At 42.0% G+C, this 18,826-nt stretch overlaps 2 protein-coding genes across 3 annotated transcripts in view; one reads left to right on the forward strand and one right to left on the reverse strand.

The window, feature by feature from the left end:
- Positions 1 to 284: 284 nt before the first annotated feature.
- Positions 285 to 15,733, forward strand: ippk (inositol 1,3,4,5,6-pentakisphosphate 2-kinase). Of its 2 annotated transcripts, none has more exons than XM_076095671.1 (14): positions 285 to 561; positions 3,208 to 3,267; positions 5,304 to 5,399; positions 6,455 to 6,521; positions 6,645 to 6,763; positions 7,182 to 7,271; positions 8,185 to 8,243; positions 8,339 to 8,411; positions 8,747 to 8,899; positions 9,326 to 9,452; positions 10,158 to 10,293; positions 10,425 to 10,527; positions 10,899 to 10,990; positions 11,394 to 15,733. In XM_076095671.1, exons 1-14 carry the CDS (start codon positions 481 to 483, stop codon positions 11,644 to 11,646), a joined length of 1,509 nt encoding a protein of 502 aa, XP_075951786.1. In that variant the 5' UTR covers positions 285 to 480; the 3' UTR covers positions 11,647 to 15,733. The 2 variants fall into 2 exon arrangements, with proteins under 2 accessions (XP_075951786.1, XP_075951785.1); XM_076095670.1 differs by having other exon boundaries at positions 287 to 561; positions 10,383 to 10,527.
- The window catches only part of cenpp (centromere protein P), an 83,420-nt gene continuing 79,963 nt past the window's right edge, over positions 15,370 to 18,826 (reverse strand). Inside the window, exons 7-9 of the mRNA XM_076095672.1 lie at positions 17,767 to 17,846; positions 17,594 to 17,685; positions 15,370 to 15,948 (exon numbers count right to left, since the gene is read on the reverse strand). Of these exons, the coding sequence (XP_075951787.1) occupies positions 15,818 to 15,948; positions 17,594 to 17,685; positions 17,767 to 17,846 (303 nt within the window). The 3' untranslated portion in view covers positions 15,370 to 15,817. The remainder of the gene's footprint in view (positions 15,949 to 17,593; positions 17,686 to 17,766; positions 17,847 to 18,826) is intronic.

Raw genomic sequence — 18,826 nt, forward strand, 5'->3', positions numbered from 1 at the left:
AATATTGTGACTGTGCTGGTAAAACATTGAGTTTATTTGCATATCATGTACTTTTTTTACTTTACATTTTTAAACTTTAACTATATAATCTTGTAAAATTACTTAAAATGAATACTGTTTTTGTTATACGACTTTTTTCTCATAAAGTTACGATTTTTCTTTAAAAAATTACAACTGTATTCTCAAAATATTATTATTTTTTGCGGTTAAATTAAGACTCAACATTACGATCTGTTTGTCCAACCTTTTTTACTTTTATTTTGAAGGCCTAATCGGAAGTATGTTTGTCGGGAACGTCAGCCTGGGCCGGGCAGCAGCAGCAGCAGAAGAAGAAGAAGAAGTCAGTTGGTACTGAAGTACTTCTGAATTATTGCTAGCAGCCAGTAGCACCAGTCACCGTACTTGTATGTTTCTGTGACGTCTCGTGTTACCTTTTCTGGCCGTTAACGGGAACTCACAGTCTTTGTCGTCGTTGGTGTGATGGAACTGGACAAAATGGACGAGAACGACTGGAAGTATCACGGAGAGGGAAACAAGAGCCTGGTGGTCTCACACGTACAGGTGAAGTAAAGCTAAGCTAACGTGAAGCTAATCCAAGTTTGAGCTAAAGCAGAAGAAGAAGAAGAAAAAAAGAAGCGTTAAGAGGACACGCACCGCCCGCGTCACACGTTAAATATACTTCTGCTGGGTGTTACTGTCGTGATTATCTGAGATATGTGTTCATAACTGAAGATTGTTAAATGTCAACTGTCAGGACTTTATGTAGCTATCATCGGTAGCATTATTAGCATGTGGTTGCTAGCTTAGCCGGCTTGCTAGCAAACAACTAGCTGTGATCCTAACGGGCTGCTGGAGGAGCTAATGTTAGCCGTTAGCATCCTCCTATGGTTCCCCACACTGTCACTTTACTGCCTAACGGGACCTGCAGGTCTGGTCAAGTTGTTATTGAGCAACCGGTGACGTGTTGTGGGGGTATGACGTCACAGCACTGCGATGATCAGCTCGCGTGCTGTCAAAGCTTTTGATTGTTTACATTGTCTAACTGGGAAATAATCCATTGTGGCTCTTTTACTGACTTAAAATGTAGTGATCGTACTCTGTGAAATGATCTAACATTTAGTCCCGATACTCTTAATAATAATAATACATTTTGTTTGTATAGCGCTTTAAAAAGGTACTCAAAGACACTTTACATGGTAGAAACAAACAATAGAAGTGATGACAATAAGAACAAAATAGATGACATCATAACAGTAAGGAAAAATAAAAACATGCATAACTGACATAACGGGTTAAAAGCAGATTTAAATAGATGAGTTTTAAGTTTGCAGGTATGTCATATATTGATATTGGATACATATTCTTATCAGTATTACCATATGTATGACTGCATTCTTTTCATTGTTGATAGTTATCACGACTTTTTACAGATGAATAACCTTGTTGAAGAGTAAAACAACCTTAAACCGCATTAAAGCAGTTTGTGTCACATTGCAATCTAAGAGTGTGCTTATTCTCAGATATTGTCTTTGCTTTTTACAAGTTCATCATTTTGTGAAAGATGTCGCTTGAAACATTGAAGTTTGCACCCGAAAAGTTGGTTTGATATGTATATTTGTTCCATTTCTAACATTGAATGCCTCAGTATGAGTAACACTCTCAAGGGAGACGAGGAGATAGAAATATAAATAGATATGTGTGGTAGACAATATGGATAACATCGCCTGGTAAATCAATGGTGAAACTGTTACGGTTAAAATAACCAAAAGGAACCATCTGTGTTCAGCTAGTCCAGCGTATTAAACACATGACATTTAAAATATTCCCACGATCCGTCCTGCTCATCCATTTGTAACCACAATGGTCAAATAAAACAAGAGATGACAACATAAGCTAACCTAACGATTGCTTGCATGAATCACCGTTGTTGCCCAATCCTAACTACACCTCTGACTCATCAGGTGTGATTATGTAAGAGAGGAATGTGACAGGCTGTGAATGATGAAGAGATCACAGAGACACCTTTCACACCACCAGTGACCATCTGTGCAAGTGTACATAACTCCATTTGTAAAGGATGTTCTTTGCTATTATTATAGTCAAGAGTGTTATTCCGGTTTCCACCATTGAACATTTGACTGTAAAATGTAGACACATTTGAGATAAAAGGAAAAACTCTCACTGCAGCATCCGTCCCACAACAAAGTGTGTCAACAATACACTTAAAATAATTAAGACGTTAAGGAATTTGATGAGCGACCTAGTGTGCAAATGTCACTTTCACAGGTCACTGCAGTGCTCATTACCACATCGTCTGGTTTCCTGTAGAACCTGATTCCTCTGAGCTATGTGGTAGATACTCTCTACTTAAGTTATAATCCCAGGTATATGGATGTTCTTTACTCAAACACACCCTAATGCCTACGGAAGTTGTCATGTATTGTTACAGTTAATCGTACATTGTGTTGTGTTTGAAAAGCGCTTCAGACAATCGGAGACACTTATTCCAACCATAGACTGTGAGAAGCAGACATAGTCACCGTGACGTTGCTGGTCTGTGGTTGGTTTGTGGACAGCGGGTTTGAAGCCTTGAGTTCGTCATTTTAACCAGAAGTGACTCGAGAGGGTGGAGCTAAGTACATCCAAACGCTCAGACATTTTTAGGAGACCAAAAGGTTACTATTAACTTTAATTAAGTGAAAACACACTGCGAACGTTGTGAGGCAAAAACACAGACCACAGCGTAGTAGAGACCTGTCAATCACTGTGTAGCCCCGCCCTAAAGCATCCCCTGCTTTATGGTCTATTTTACCCTAAATGGACCATAATTTACGAAATGAACATCATGCTGTGTTGAAGAAGACTTGAAACTAGAGATTGAGACCATAAACTCATGTTTACAATGTTTACTGAGGTAATAAATCAAGAGAGAAGTAGAGTCATTTTCTCACAGACTTCTATACAATCAGAGGAGTCGCCCCCTGGTGGACATTAGAGAGAATACAAGTTAAAGGCACTTCTGCATTGGCTTCACTTTTCACAACCAGAAGTTGATGCATGATCCTAATTTGCAGTGAATTTACTGTATCAGTATATGAACCCACCTCATGAATCTCTTGGAGATGATCCTGCTGAGTAGTTCAGGTTAGTCCTGTGTTTAAATGAGGCTCCACTGGTCCTAACTGAGCTCCGCTTCTGTTCTCGCAGCTTTCCAGAGTTCTACGCCTGCTCAAGTATCCGGCCGAGGACTCAGAAAACCCACCGCAGGTAAATATGAGTCTGTGTGTGTCTCTCAGGTGTTTTGTGAAGCTAAAGCCTGGACCAAGTTACTGCACAGTAAAAGGTCAGAGAGAAAGCTGTGTGAATCTTTTAGTCAACGTGTGCTTGTTATTCTTTCTGACAGACTTTACAGAGTTAAATCTTTTATAATCCCAAAGTTTTACAGCAGATTGTCATTCATGTTCAGTTTGAGGGGGTCGATGCTGTGAAAAGGTCCATTATAAACATTAATGAGCTTGTTTTAACTATTATTTGGGGAGGTATATTAGATGTGACTGACCCACATACACTTACCTCCAGCTCTCACTTCAAAACAGACAATCCGTCATCATCTTCCACCTGTCTGCAGCTCCATTCTTCTTTTTTTTTTCTACAAAGTAAATCAAATCTTGAATAAAACCTGATTGGAACGATGAGTCAGGGCTAGGTGTGAGCTCTCATTTCACAACTGGCTGACTCATTGAAATGTATGGTGTTGGTAAACACAATATATAAGATGAATAAAATCATAGATTCCCAGCAGCACCTGACTGTCCTCTACTGTCTGACGAGATGAGCTCATACCTGTTAGTGTGGCTACAATAGAAACTTAGCTCAGTGTAAAGACTCAGAGCTCCATTTAGTCACAGCTTTGTTTATCGTCAGTGGAGCGGCAGCAGATCTTACATCCTGCTCAGTGCTCAGATTAAACGCTTGAAAGGCACAGTCCCTGATACAAATGTAAACTAAAGTGGAGCCCTGCCCAACCCCAACATTCAAATTTTCTCTCAGCTGCTCCATCAGCATCACTTTGAAGCTGATTGACTTTGAACACAGGAGCAGAAAGTAGAGCTTGATTTGTTAACACTCTGATGCAGTTAACGGTCCGAATCATGTCTCTGAAGGCCTGAGTCTTTGATTGTTTGTCCAACCAGAGGACACATTTGTCTAATAACAGCAGAACACATTTCAATCAGTGAAATAAATGCTGTTTAATGATATCAGTGAGGGATGTTCCAACGGAAATAATGGCAGATTTCTGGAATAAATGTTATGAAAAACTAGAGAAAAGTGCAAAGAAAATAAAAATAAATGCATTTCTGTTCTAGGGAGGAGCTTTGAGCAAATGGTCAGTTGTAGATTGCGGGAGAGGTCTGAACAATGATAAGAGTGAGTAGAGTCGAGGCTGGTTATCCACAATCGCATGTCGACGTTTGGTTTGGTGAAGACGGATAATAACAAGAAAGATGCTCTCAGTAAAGTGACGAACACTCTCCGGTTTAAATTAGCCGTGGACGGACACAGAGATGCACTCGTTCACGCACAGACGCAAGCGATCTCATGATTCTCACCAAATGTAGAGTTGGTGAGAAACTTGAATGAATCCAGTTGTTTGAAGGAGATGTTTTCACAACATAAATAGATATTAGATGAATTATGAGCTGTTTACTCTAAGCAGACTATAACACATCATTAAAATACTGATGACATGATTTGTTTTAATCCATTAAAATACAATCTTTTATTTCCAAATCATTTGAATTGTGTTTTTTTATGAGAAATAAAAACACTATATGTGACTATAACAAAGTAAAAGAATAACATGTTTAACTTTTGATGGTTTACACAGACTTCAGATTTTAAAAAGGTTAAAAGGATTTTTTGGGGTTATCTTGGAGACCAGCCGTCATAATCAAACAACAATATCATCAGCGATGATCGACGATTAGTATCGGCGGCAAAAACCCCCGTAGTCAGGGATCTCTAAAAGTTATATCTGCTCCCTGTTTTTCTTTTGTGCTGATCCGATCTGTGACTCTGATCCGTGATACAAACCGTGAGTTTTATGATCCGTTGAACCACGAATAGATAATGTTGACGGAGTACTTATCCGAGTTATTCGCCTTCCAGAGGGCAAATAAGTACTCTGTCAACATGTTTCAAGTCTGTGAAGTTTTAGAACAGGTCATAACTGTGTGTGTGTGTGTGTGTGTGTGTGTGTGTGTGTGTGCGTGCGTGTGCGTGTGTGTGTGTGTGTCCTGCAGACAGTGGAGCAGGCCTTCAGGCAGATCCAGAACATTGTTGATTTTAGCTCCAACGTGATGAGCAGCCTGCTGGGAGACAAGTTCATCCACAGCGGGGTAAGGCACTGTTCACACTGTCTTTTGTCATCCACTATGTGTTGTAGTTTTTACATCTTGTCTTTTATCACTTTTGTCTTTATCTAAGTTTTAACTCAAAGCATTAAGAGTATGCCGCACCGAATTATCATCGCGATTATGCTAGTAGCGGCTAATGTAGCTTTGAGCAGAGCGGAGGAGCGGCCCACAGAGGTCTGGTAACCTCACCTCCACACGTTTCTAACTTTTAGTATTAAACCTCAAACCAACGCCGACTCAAGTGACGTGAGGCAATTTATTACATTTAACCGCCTCTTTCAGGAGCCACACGTGTCCAAATACAACTTTTCTCACACATGCCGTCTCTACGACCTGTAAACAAGTAAAATAGTAAAATCGTTGGGGTTCTTGAAGCCGAAACAAACAAGTGATAAACTAAATTAAAATAAACGTTCACAACAAATACAATTCAATAACAGCAAGTCAAAGCAAGATGGGTAAATTGACTCGGGCTGCTACTAATGACTCATTTTCTATCGATTAATCTATTCACTATTTTACTGATAAATCAATTAATCCAAATGATTAATTTTCCTCCAGTATTTTGAATATGCTGCCCTTATTATTTTACATTACACTCACCCCTGTTTGTAATAAATCTATATAGACTAGAATACCAAAACAAATCCATAAACATAAATTGCAACACACATCAGCAGTTTCATCAGTGACTGAGCAGAAGTGCGTGTTTTAACTTTTTAAGAGAACCCATATTGGAACACTCCCATCAGAGCGGGACGATACACCAGACAGTTTTCTAGCAGCTGCAATCCACTAAAACAATGAGTTCCAGTGTAGTTGGAGTCTGGAGGGTTTAGCACACGAGCACTACTCCCCGGGTCAGATGGTGCCTAATTTTAGATTCAAGCACGATGAGAAGTTCACCATGAAAGCGGGCTCTGTACAGCCTCACCCCCATAAACCATCCAGCTGATCACAGAGACCCTGCAGCAGAGACTGAACTATGTTCTGTACACACACTTGATTTAAAGTGACCGTCTTCATTTTCTCTACAGGAAGTGGTCAAACTGCCGCTAGAGTTTGTGCGACAGCTGTCAATCAAAGTTCAACATCAAAGACCAGGTAAAACAGTTTTTAATCATTTCTGTGGGAAACATCTGAGACACGTGTTGGGAACACGTACTCGCTTTCTTGCAGACAGTTGGATGAGTACTGAACGTGTGTGTGTGTGTGTGTGTGTGTCAGCCTGGCGCTGTGATAAGGTGATGGACATCTACAGCGGCTGTGCTCTCTGTCTGCCCAACCTGACATCTCCAGTCCTCCACCAGCCAACACACACTCCTCCACTCTGCATTGAGATCAAGGTACACACACACACACACACACACACACACACACACACACACACACACACAGAGAGAGATTTCTCCACATACACACAGTTTTTTTTTTAAAGCATGATATTGTTTCACCCATTTTGAAATTGTATTGTGACATTGTTTCTTCAACTGAAAATACAATTATTCCTAATAAACAAACACACAAAAATAACACAGTTAAGTTGAGTAATTTTTGATCCTATTGTCATGAGTTTTTGAGCCTATTTGTAATTTTAGTTTCATCTTAGTAATGAAACTGTGGTTTAAGAAGACTTTCAGAAATCTTTGCCTGTGAATCACTCTCACTCAGACAAACTAAGTTAAAACAACAAATCACATGAGTTTGACTCAGTGTGTGTGTGTGTTACTCAGCTGCTCTTTTTCTGTATGTTTTTGTTTTTAGCCTAAATGTGGTTTCCTGCCGTCCTCAAAACATGTCAGCAAAGACATCAAGACCAAAGTGTGCCGCTTCTGCATGCACCAGCACTACAAGGTAACACCTACAACTACACAAACTAGTGTACGACGACACACGCTGCAGTAAAATGACACACGCTGCAGTACAACGACACAAACTGCAGTACAACTGTACAGCAGCTTTTCATTTTTATTCGTCCCTTTCACAGTTCACAAATCAACTGTAGCTAATTTAAAGTCCATCAGGAACTTGACGGCAGACCAAAACTAAACTTGGCTGTTGTCGGGTTTGTGTGCTCTCTGCAGCCGATGTCTGTAATCGATCAAAGACTGCTTGGCCTGTGGTGTTGCTCATACAGACAACTTTACTCTGGACACCGCTCTTACTTCGGTCCTCATGCGTCACACGGCCAAATCGAGGTTACTCAAGGTCCGAATCACCGGTGAAAAACACGTAGTGGTGGTAACTACTGCGGCTGTAAAGTACAGCGTGGCTTTAATTAGCTGGCGGTAATGTCATTAGTGGTGAAAGTTAGTTTTTCAGCCATAACACCGGGAAAATACAGTCTTACTCGCGGGGGACAAACCCACCAAAGTCTCGGCTTATTGACGGTCACACCGGTGAAACACTCTGGTTCGCTATCTGTGTGTCTGCGGAGCCCTGAAGCCCCGCCCCCGATGCAGCAAAGAGTGCTGGTCACTTTATTCAAAGTTTATTAAAATTGAATGTTTTGCATGTCCACAATTGCACCAAATTTTAGAATGCACTCCCGTGGGTCCACAGCAATACCTCAAATAAGTATGAAGTAACCCGGATGAACGGTTCTCGAGATGTCCGAAGGACACACCGACAGAGAGAAATGCCTACTTAGACAGATCGGAATCAGGGGCGGTACAACTAAAGACTACAGAACAACAAACTGTTCTTCTTGCATTAATTACTTGCGTCTCTTTGACATTTCTTCCTTCATCACTTTGTCTCTCACCAGGTGGCCAATGGGAAGTGGAAGAGACCGAGTCTGTACTGTCCTCTAGACTTGTTCTCAGGGTGAGATTACTGCAGATGTGTGGAACTCAAATGACCAGTTATACTGTCGTAATGTAAACAACAATAACATCTCTTGTTTCTCTCGCTGTGTTCAGTAACAGACAGAGAATGCACTTTGCCATCAGACACCTGATAGAAGAACCTCAGAACAACTTCAAAATCTTCAAGGTGAGACACCACGACCACAACCGTCTCTCTCTCGCACCGCACGATGTGGAAATGTTCATTCACAACTTCCAGCCGATCAACACAACTACTGGTTCACAGAATAGAAACTGTGGAGGGATTAACAGAATGAGTTGAAGTGTTACATGCTACGATGTTACTGCTGTGATGTTTATGACAAAGATATAAAGAGTATTTATAAATAAGCGCAAAATGCAAATTGGAAATCTGAACCGAGACCAAACTTAATCTCTGAAGTCGCTGTAAATGTAACAACTTAGCTCCTCCTCCAGTGTTATAAATATGCTGATGAATTCATCCCTAAATGTGTGTGTCAGGGCGGTCAGTGCATCTACAGCAGTAAGGAGGTGAGTGACGACTCAATGGACCTGAACTGTCTGCTGCATCACCTCAGACCGTACTTCCTGTACGGAAACAACCGGATCAACAGTCACACGACCAGCAAAGCTGTCCTGAACGACTTCATCACGGTAAAACTAGTTCATACACAAGTGTCCTTTTAGTTGAAAGTAGAAAATATATTGAGTGTTGTACAGCTGAGCAATAAACTAATGAATTACCAACAACAAGAGTCGCCAACAGACCTCATTCTCCTAATGTCTCAGAGTCAGAAAACATTAAACCTGCAGTGTGTTCCTGATGTCAAACTCAGTCAGCAGGTGTCACAGTTTTAGTGTGAAGTTGCATATTTATTATCAGGTCTCTTATTTTAAAAACACTAGTTTAAAGTTAGAAATACACAAGATATATTGACAAAGGATAGTGTACATTTTTTTTCCATGTTAAAAATGAAGATACTTGTACATTTTCTGCAATGATTGATCTTGTATGAAGGTTTAAAGACTCAACAGTCCATGATAGCAGGTGAAGCCTCATAATGAAGCATCTCTCTGTAGGTCCTGGTGAACGCTCTGCTGAGTGGAGGAGGAGGAGGAGGAGATGGAGAGGTGGTGACGGACTCACGAGGAGAAGGACGGAGCTTCTGTGAAGCGAGTCTGTTCAACAAGGAGAGGATTCGCCCCGGTGAGAAGCTCCTTCATCAACCCGACTCTCTCGTTCTGTGTGTCCAGCCGGGTTTTAGTGATTCCACTGAGCTGCTCTTTTAATGGTGGTTTGAGCTTCACTCAGCGAACTAACAATATGCAGACTGTAAACCAAAATCAAGCACTAGTTTATTTATCGTCCTTAATAGAGCTGCACAGATTAATCCGAAAATGAACCACATTTTGTGATTATTTGACGGTTTTTTTTTTTTTTTTTTTTTGACATTGGAAGTCACCTTAAACATTATTCACTGTCTTTTCTATAGACAATAAGATTAATGATGAAATTAATCGAATAAACAAAACACCTCGCTTTGATTTCAACCCAACTTTTCTCGTAACTCTTATAAATTATGTAGTCGAGTCCGTAGCGCCGCGACGCTGCTGTGAATAGTAAGTGTTACTCTGTAGATCTGTGTGCAGCCTCTCAGAAATGTTTGTGGTTCAAAAGAAGCGTTTATGTCGTCTCAACACAAACATTGTGTCCATAACATCTGAATGTGATTATGTAACTATGTGAAACTGAAAGCCTGACTCGCATCTTTTTGTGCATGTTTTTGGATGCTAAGCGAGACTTTACGTACTCTTCTTAATTTAAACATTGAAAGTAATGTTCTGACCTGAAAGTGTGCGATGAGAACAGAAAAGATGACCTCTCTCTCTCTCTCTTTCTTTCTCTGTTCAGGCTCTCAGGGTTTACCCAGCGACAGCGTTTTGTTCAGGATCCGTCAGACTCAGATGTTGGACACGCTGGACGTCGAGGGACTCTACCCTCTGTACCGCCGGGTGGAGCAACACCTGCAGGACTTCCCCAAAGAGAGGTAACACACCGTCAACAAGTATCAGAAGAAAAACTGCAGTAACAAGTGTTTATTTAGATAAAAATCTCATTCACCCATCACTTATGAAGGGGCACCGTCTGGTCTCCGGCTTCACTTCCTGTCTGTGTCAGGACCCGTCTTCAGATGGAGGGGCCGTACAACGAGGCCTTCCTGGAGAAGCTGCAGAAATGTCCGACTGAGGACGACGGCTCGGTGGAGTACGCCGTCGCAAAGGTGAGAACCTCACGTCAGGTTTTACTCTGTAACATTTCCCCTCGTCAGCTGACCGTCTGTTGGAGCATCAGACTCTGGTTAAATCACCAGAACAAACACTGAGCTGCGTGTCGCTGTCAAAAACATCCAGTTCAGTAGCGATAGTGCAGTTTATTAATGACAGACTGATGGGAAAATACTGATTTATCAAGTAGGAAAGTGAGAGATTATTAACTGACGGTCATAACTATCGAGGTGAAGCAGCGACGGTTGAAGAAATGTTGCGACTCCTAAACACCGTTGGGTGTTTTGTGTGACTTAGCTGCTTTCCAGCTTCTTAACACTTCGTAAAGATAGTCGCATGTCTGACTGCTGTGTGTTTTTCACTTCAGGTGCATCAGTACCGCGTGGCCATGACGGCCAAGGACTGCTCCATCATGGTCGCTCTGGTGCCCGGCAGTGAGGAAGAGGAGGATGATGAAGGGTAAGAGTGTTGATCACTTAGAAGAGTCCCATTAACTGACTCGGAGACACTTAAATGACATATTTTCTCATGTTTTTGTGTCTAAATGACACATTTTTTAATTGATCCAGTATTGATGGATTACGCTGTAGTGTGATCACTTAAACTCTTTAATTTACGTCCAGTCAAAGTGATTGTTTTTGCCTCTGACAGACTCAGATTGTTGTTAGTGTCTGACAACATTATGTCGGGCAACTTCCTGTAGATAATCTTTTGATATCACACTGATAATAGGCAACTGAATGCACCATTCATGTTGGTCCCTGAAGACAACATTTGTAGTATCTGATGTCCACCAGGTGGAGCAGACATCAGCTCATCATGTTCAAACTGAACCATTAACCCTCCCCCCCTCCTCCCCCAGTATCCCCACTCAGAGGCGGCTCAGGGACTTCCTCTCCTCCAGACCGCCGGCTCTCTCTTACTCAGTCTCCATCTTGGATCTGGACCCAAAGCCGTTCGACAGCATCCCCAGCCAGCTGCGCCTGGACCAGAAGATCGTCTCCTGCTACCTGAGGACCGGCGGTGCCTTGCCAAAGGGCTCTCTGCCGCCACACTCCGGCATCTTCACGGCTGCAGAGAGAGAGGACTGCACTCTGCTCTTCCACCCCATGTGAACTCCCCCGATAACTGACTAACGGATGCCACGCTGATGACTGAAACAGAGACGCCGTGTTGATGCAGAGGTCTAAAAGTCACGTCAGACCAGAGCCGTTTATACGCGACCGTGCTGCAGCACTTTGTCTTCACTCGTCTCAGCAAGTCACCACTAACTCACCGGACGTTGAAGCAACTTCCAGATATTTCTGTTACTGATTCTAGACTCTCGTCAACTTGCCGCTCCCATCGGGAGGAGAATCCCAGCATCGCTGTGTTCTGTCACGACACTTATTTATTAGAAAGGTTACGGGGAGATTTGGTCTTCAGACTGACGGAGCTCTGAGAAGACGGAAGAAAAAAGAAAGAGGAGAACGAAAAGCAGGTCGTTGGGCGTTAACGTACGTAAGATGTCATTTACTGAATGTAGGCGGGGCCTCTGGTGGAGGGAGGCGGAGCCATTGTGTATGTCCAGATTGAACTCGCAGCAGATCTGGATGAGAGGATTCAGGTCTCTGCTGGACTCCACGGGAGGTTGAATTATTGAAGAGAGAGAGAGCCAAATAACAGCGAGAGACGCTTGACCTCCAGCTTTTGTTTTGACTCCTGTTCAGTTGTTGGCGTCGTTAACATCTTTTTCTCATCAGGCATTTTCTGTCGAGATGTTAAAGGTCAAATGTTGGAGACTTTATTTTTATTTTTAGGGAGGAGAGTTGAGTATCGTTAAAGGGTAAGTTCACCCGAATAATAAAAAACGCCTTGCCTCTTCCCTCCAGTGAAATCTATCCAGTTATGCTTTTATGAGTCTAGATTTTGAGTATAAACCTTTGATTCTCACAGCATTGAAAAATTACATTTTATAAATAACTTGCCACGAAAGAGTAATAATAATCTTCAAGAGACAACGGTGACGTGTTTTAATTGAAACTATTAATTTGGAATAATATAAATTCTTAAAATGTCCTTTTCTTTGCCAACAGAAACTAAATTCGTGGCTGAAATCTCAAAACCTGGAGAAATAAAAACAAAACAATCAGCATGGAGAGAGTTCACTAAAGGGAAGAGTAATAACACTCAGTGGCCACGTTCTTAGGTACACCTTTATAATATAATGCAATCAAGTACATCAGCCCTGTTATTCATTTTACCTTTAAACTTTTATTGTTAATCTGTTGATGCCGTCAAAGGTTAAGTTATACGGAGCTCGATATATTACAGTCCATAATACACCAACACCTCGACAATGAGCATATAGTTTAATTAACAGGGTTGCATTAGTGACACAGCTGTTGTCTTCTTAGTACTGAGTGTATATCTTTAAATAATTTGGGTAAACTGACCCTTAAAGGTCCAGCTGGGACTTGTGACTAATCAGCTCTTGTAGGGTTCTTTAGCGGAGACGTTTGTGTCCAGTTGCCTTTGGTTGTTCTGACGTAACACCTTTTGTGTTTGGGGGGAAAAAAGCACATTATTTTAACTCTTGTTGTCATATTCTGTTTTGTTGGAAGAAAAGCAGCATTTAAGTAGTCGTATAACACTCCCGTGTTTACTAACCTGGTGATGCGTAGCTTTCTAAACGTACGGTCACATTACACTTGCTGAGAATATTTGCTCCGTCTCTTATTCACAAGTGAAGTCCAAACCACAGATTAAGCCAGGAGTTGGCCAATAAGAAACACCGATGCAGTGTGTCATCACTGAACACAAGACTAATGTGACCGTACGCTTGCAGAGCATTTTAAAGTGAAGAGGTCAGCGCATGTCAGCGTCTGACCCACCAGGGCAAAGGCTTCTGGGTAACAGAGAGACGGGCCGAGCTTCATGCTGCTGCTGCTCCGCTGGGTTTTTGTGCCAAAAGTGGCTTGTTGTGCGTTCGTCCATGTGCCTAAATGTTCTGGTAGGACTGGAGGTGTGTGTGTGTGTGTGTGTGTGTGTGTGTGTGTGTGTGTGTGTGTGTGTGTGTGTGTGTGTGTGTGTGTGTGTGTGTGTGTGTGTGTGTGTGTGTGTGTGTGTGTGTGTGTGTGTGTGTGTGTGTGTGTGTGTGTGTGTGTGTGTGTGTGTGTGTGTTGATAAAACTCGCTTTGTTACAGTCTGCGTTCACAGCTGAGATCGGAGACTAAGCCGTGTGGGTTAGTCTCAGTCTTAGAGCGGCTGTGGACGCGACCGTGAACTCTCAGTACCTCGAACTCCTGACGACTCGAAAACCGAAGCGCCACAGGGTCGTCTGATGTTTGCAAAATGATGCGTTCAGGAGCGCTGGGAGGTTTCTGAAGACGGGACGGTGATGTCATCAGGAGTCGGGGACTAGCAACCAGTTTTTAACTTCTTTGTCACCACCAGCAGATGTTGAGTGTTGTACTTTTAACACTCGAGTCCAGATGTTGCTCGTGGTCGGATTGTCTCTCCTGGTGACGTCATCGTCCTCTGAACCAGCAGCGCTCACGGAGGCTTCAGATAAACTGGTAACACTTGATTTCAGCTCCTGTTTACAGCGTCCGCTCTCCGCCCTCCACCGCCTCAGTCAGCCAATCAAAACGCCTGAAAAAAAAATCACACTACAAGACAGAAAACCCTTCACAGTCCATCTTGATGATGATAAACGGCGGCGTCCATCACTGAGACGTGAGACGATCACACGTCCACCCGGTCATCAGTTCTGTTAAATCACAGACTTCAGTCTGTCAATCAGAACTTCTGACCTTTTAACCAATCGCGTCGCCCGCTTTTTTTTTTGGCCCGAAACCTTCATTGCCTGTGAGGCGGAGGAGCTGAAAGGCTGGAGAGTGGACCGCAGTGACCTGAACCAACCACTGATCGTTATGTTGAACTGAAGACGCAACAGGCAGCATGACGGGGAAGCAGAGGCTCATGGGAGGACGACCTGATGTTACTATGGCTTTGATTTAATTTGTTTTATACCTTCTAAACATTGTGACAAATATACAAACTTAACGCCAAATCATCTGATCACAAAATGCTGCAACTGGACAGATTATTTTCCTAATCTTGTCAGTGTGATCGTGAAAAGCAGCCTCAGTTTGTGTCTCATCATATTATTGTGTTTATGAGGGTTCATGTTATCAGACGGCTGAAGTCGGTTGTGTGACTGCTGTGTTGATGAAAACAGCAATTTAACCATTATTTAACCATTTATTTAGCGTTCAGGTATCTTGAACGACCAACTTTGGCGTCCATCTTTATTTGCTTTTTCAGGTACTTCCAAACGATTTAGTCGGATATATTGGAGCTTTGAGAGAAAAAAAACCTGTAATTACGATAACGCGTCCATCAAGTCTTTGCAGGTGTTGAGTATAATAATCTGACGTACCTTCACACACATCGCTTTCTAAATATGCATGACAATGTTTGGACCACAAACGTTCCTCCGTAGATTAAAACGTGTAGAATTAAAAACACGCGGTAACTTTACCTGAAAGATAAATTCCGGGTCAATAAACATGATACTTTTCTGTTAATCTGGATATAAATATTCAGTTTTTTTCTTTTTTTTTTCTCAAATTGAAATCTTATTTCCTAATCCAGAGAAAAACGCATAAAAACGAAACATCTCTTAATTCAAGCTACACTTCCTCCATCAGCAGATTGAGTTTTATAGTTGTCAAACTTTAACGTGAACATGGAGAAGTCCTAGAGGAGTAAATTCAGGACTGTGTCACATGTTCACAGACATCGTGCAGAAGATATAATTAACGATAATACTAACAGACACAAACTGGGGCTGACAAATCCTTTCCTGTAAGATTATGTTCCAGTAATCGGGAGAAAACAAACTGTCCTCACTGAGGCGGAGCTCCGACAGCTGAGCTGCCGTCTGATTGGTCGGTTGCCTCTGCCTCCGCCTGCTGCCTGAGCGTCGGTCTGCAGAAACATCACATCACAGCACTGTGATGCTACAGACTTATCATAACTGCGTGTGTGTAAATATCTGAGAGGAGAAAACTATTTGAAAATACAAAAAGGCGACGCTGCTGTCCTGCATTTTGTATTTAAATTATTTATTTTTGTAGATTTTGACCAGTGAGCTCTGCTGTTACAACCGTCACGGCTGAGCTCTTTCTATTGAATAAAGATTTCTAAGAGACTAAACCGTCGCTGCGTGTTTTCTTTATTCTGTATCGGAGGTTTGTGTCTTGTTTTACATTTGAACCAGTTCTCAGAGAAGAAGAAGAGTTATGTGTCCTGTGAAAGGCTGACCGCCATGATGACGGACTCCATCGCCGCTTCAGGTCCCAGAATCCTCAGCAGGCTCTGAAAGGCCTCAGCGGCGCCGCCTACAGGCTGAGAGGGAAACAGCTGCAGCGCTGCAGAGAGGAAGACAAAGCACTGAGATCATTGTTCTGCTGAACAGAGTTTGTCAGAAAAACTCAATCTGGTTCAAAATAAATGTGTTTTGTAATGTTCAAATAAGTTAGTCACCATTTCCAAAGAGTTACCTGAAAAACCCAGTCATTTGGTACTAAATAGAGAGACAGTGGTCTCGTAGTGGTTTGTTTAACTATTTTAGTCACTTTCAGGTAAATAAAATGTGCAAATAGATTATCTAGTTCCAGATATTCAAATGTGAGGATTTGGTGCTTTTCTTTGAGATATTTAACATGAAAGTGAAAATGTTGATAAGATAAAACGAATCATGACTGGCCTCAACAACTTGTTTTCTGACATTCTGTCAATAAAAAAAGATACATTTATATAATAATACATAATGAAAGTAATAGTTGTTGCAGTTTAATAACCTCACTATCACCCTGTGAGTGTCATCATGGTAACATTTGGCCCTGGAGAGACCGACTACCACAGAGGAGCCTTTGAGTACTTGAGTGCCAGGTATGGATGAGTCTGTCAGATTCTGTTACCGCACAAGATACCGTCATAAAACTTTCCAGGTGTGTAGTTAAGATCAAAATACAGTCAGAGTTTGAGGGTCGGTGTGGTTTGAGTAAGGGAGTTATCCTATCTCCAGGCCATGGTCAAGCCCTACACCCCCGCCCGACCACTTCGCTCTGCTGCCTCGGGGCGATTGGTTGCCCCGTCGCTCAGAGGTCCCTGCGGCCGATCGACCCGGTTGCGGCTGTTTTCTGTCCTGGCCCCACAGTGGTGGAATGAACTCCCCACTGACGTCAGGACGGCGGAGTCGCTGCCCATCTTTCGGCGCAGGCTGAAAATCTTCAAGAAGGCCTACCCTGAGCCTTCCACTTAGCACTTACTTAGCATCTATTGTATTCATACTAGCTTATTGCACTTATTGTTTTCATATTAGTTTGTGGCACTTATTGCATTAGTTTGTTTCTGCACTGTACATTGGCTCTGGTTTATGCTCTTAGATGCTTGTTTGAGGAAAGGACATGCACTTCTGACTTCTGGTGACTAGTAGTTCTCTCGAAAACCGATGTTGAATACACTTATTGTAAGTCGCTTTGGATAAAAGCGTCTGCTAAATGACTGTAATGTAATGTGTTGGGAGTAGGAAGTGAGGAAGGGTTCATCGGCCCTCCTACGTTTTCTCTCCACAGTTGGTACCAAAACACAAAGTTCTACAAGGAAGCAGTTTAGTTTGTTGTCAATTATTAGAAAATGACACACCCGTAAATTAAAGCATGTTTTTAGCAGAAACTCAGTGTAGTTTAAATTTGTTTGACGTTGACATTTTACCTGCTGGTTTCTTTGTCCTGATTAATAACATAATAAGCTGATTCAGTGAAAAGTGTCATTTACAGACGTGTCCCCTTACTTTAAACATCCTTTATTGGTGGAGCTTGTTGCAGACAGCACTAGTATTTTATATTTCCATACAAAGACACAACTAAAATGTGTTTTTTTTGCCAGATTAATGTATTGTTTGAGTTGAAGAACCAAAGCTACATCCCAGTAAACAGTTGGTACTGTTCAGTGTTTCTGCCCTGCTTCCTGTCTACAGGTAGTAGAGAGAGTTCAGGTAAAAGGTCTCACCTCTCTCAGGGATCTTTGTCAGCAGCTCCATCTTCGGAGAGACTCCGCCCTCTCTGGAGACGTCCACCGACCAATGAACGAACAGGACGCAGCTGTAAAGAAACACACATGTCAGCGGAGGAGACAGCTCAGCGTTGTGTGTTACTGTGCTCCACCAGGAGGAGAGTGTTTACCCAGAAAGCTCAGGGTGGTTCAGGATCATGACCTCCGACCTGCAGCCTCCAGGAAGAGAGACGACAGAGGGATACTTCTCCTGTAGAGAGAGAGAGAGAAACAATTACAGCAACCATAAACCCGTTCAATGTACATATGGACATGACTGTGTTGTTTCAAGACAGACTTAAAAACTGTGAAAATATCCTTTAAATACAAATGTTCTCTTTTAGCGGTTCGATAAATACAGGTCCTGAGTGTTTTCAGCAAAGACAATATATAAATAATAATGACAGAGTTTGGAAAAATAAAGGATAAAGGATCAATTTAGAAAAATATACACAAAATGTTTTACAGAACACTGTCACTACTGGATGTTTCATCAAACACGTGAGTTACTTTGTTTCTCTTGTTTCAGTGTAGTTATTTTCTGTTTCATGACGAGTTTGTGTACAATATTATTAGTTAATTTACTGAGTGCTGGTTATAATAAACTGTAGTAACGCTACCCATGACTGCTGTTGGCCTGCGGGGGGCGCTACAACATACGTCTCGTCCCCTGAACACTGGGCCCCTCTCAGAAGCACACAACACACGTTAGTACCAGTCACAACAGTAAAGTGCACCAACGAGTGGACAGGAAACAGGACCAATACTTAAAGTGGATGAAACAACAACACGACCTCACACTCAAAGGCTCAAATGTTGTTCAACGGAAACTTCTGGTTCTTTGTTTTTCATCAGAAAATATTTATGAACTTTACAGCATTTTGAAAGAAATGATTACTCTGTAAACACACACACGTTTTCCAGTATACTTCAGTGGTTAGGGGTGTGTCCAACAGGTGAGGGGTGTGTCCAGGTGACTCAACCAAGAGGCATTTGCAGCCGTGTGTGTGTGTGTGTGTGTGTGTGTGTGTAATCAGAAGTTTCTAGTCCCTGAACCGGTCCAGATCAGACCAGAACCAGGTCTCTATTGCTGTGTTTTTATTCACTTTGTTCCTCTCTTGTTGTTATTGTTAGTTTGTTCTGCTCGTATGTATTTAATCTGGAGTTCAGGTTGATTTAGGTTCAGTTTTG

Source organism: Anarhichas minor, unplaced genomic scaffold (assembly GCF_050575085.1).
Source record: "Anarhichas minor isolate MPS153535 unplaced genomic scaffold, ASM5057508v1 ptg000021l, whole genome shotgun sequence".
In the NCBI taxonomy this organism is placed as follows: Eukaryota; Metazoa; Chordata; class Actinopteri; order Perciformes; family Anarhichadidae; genus Anarhichas; species Anarhichas minor.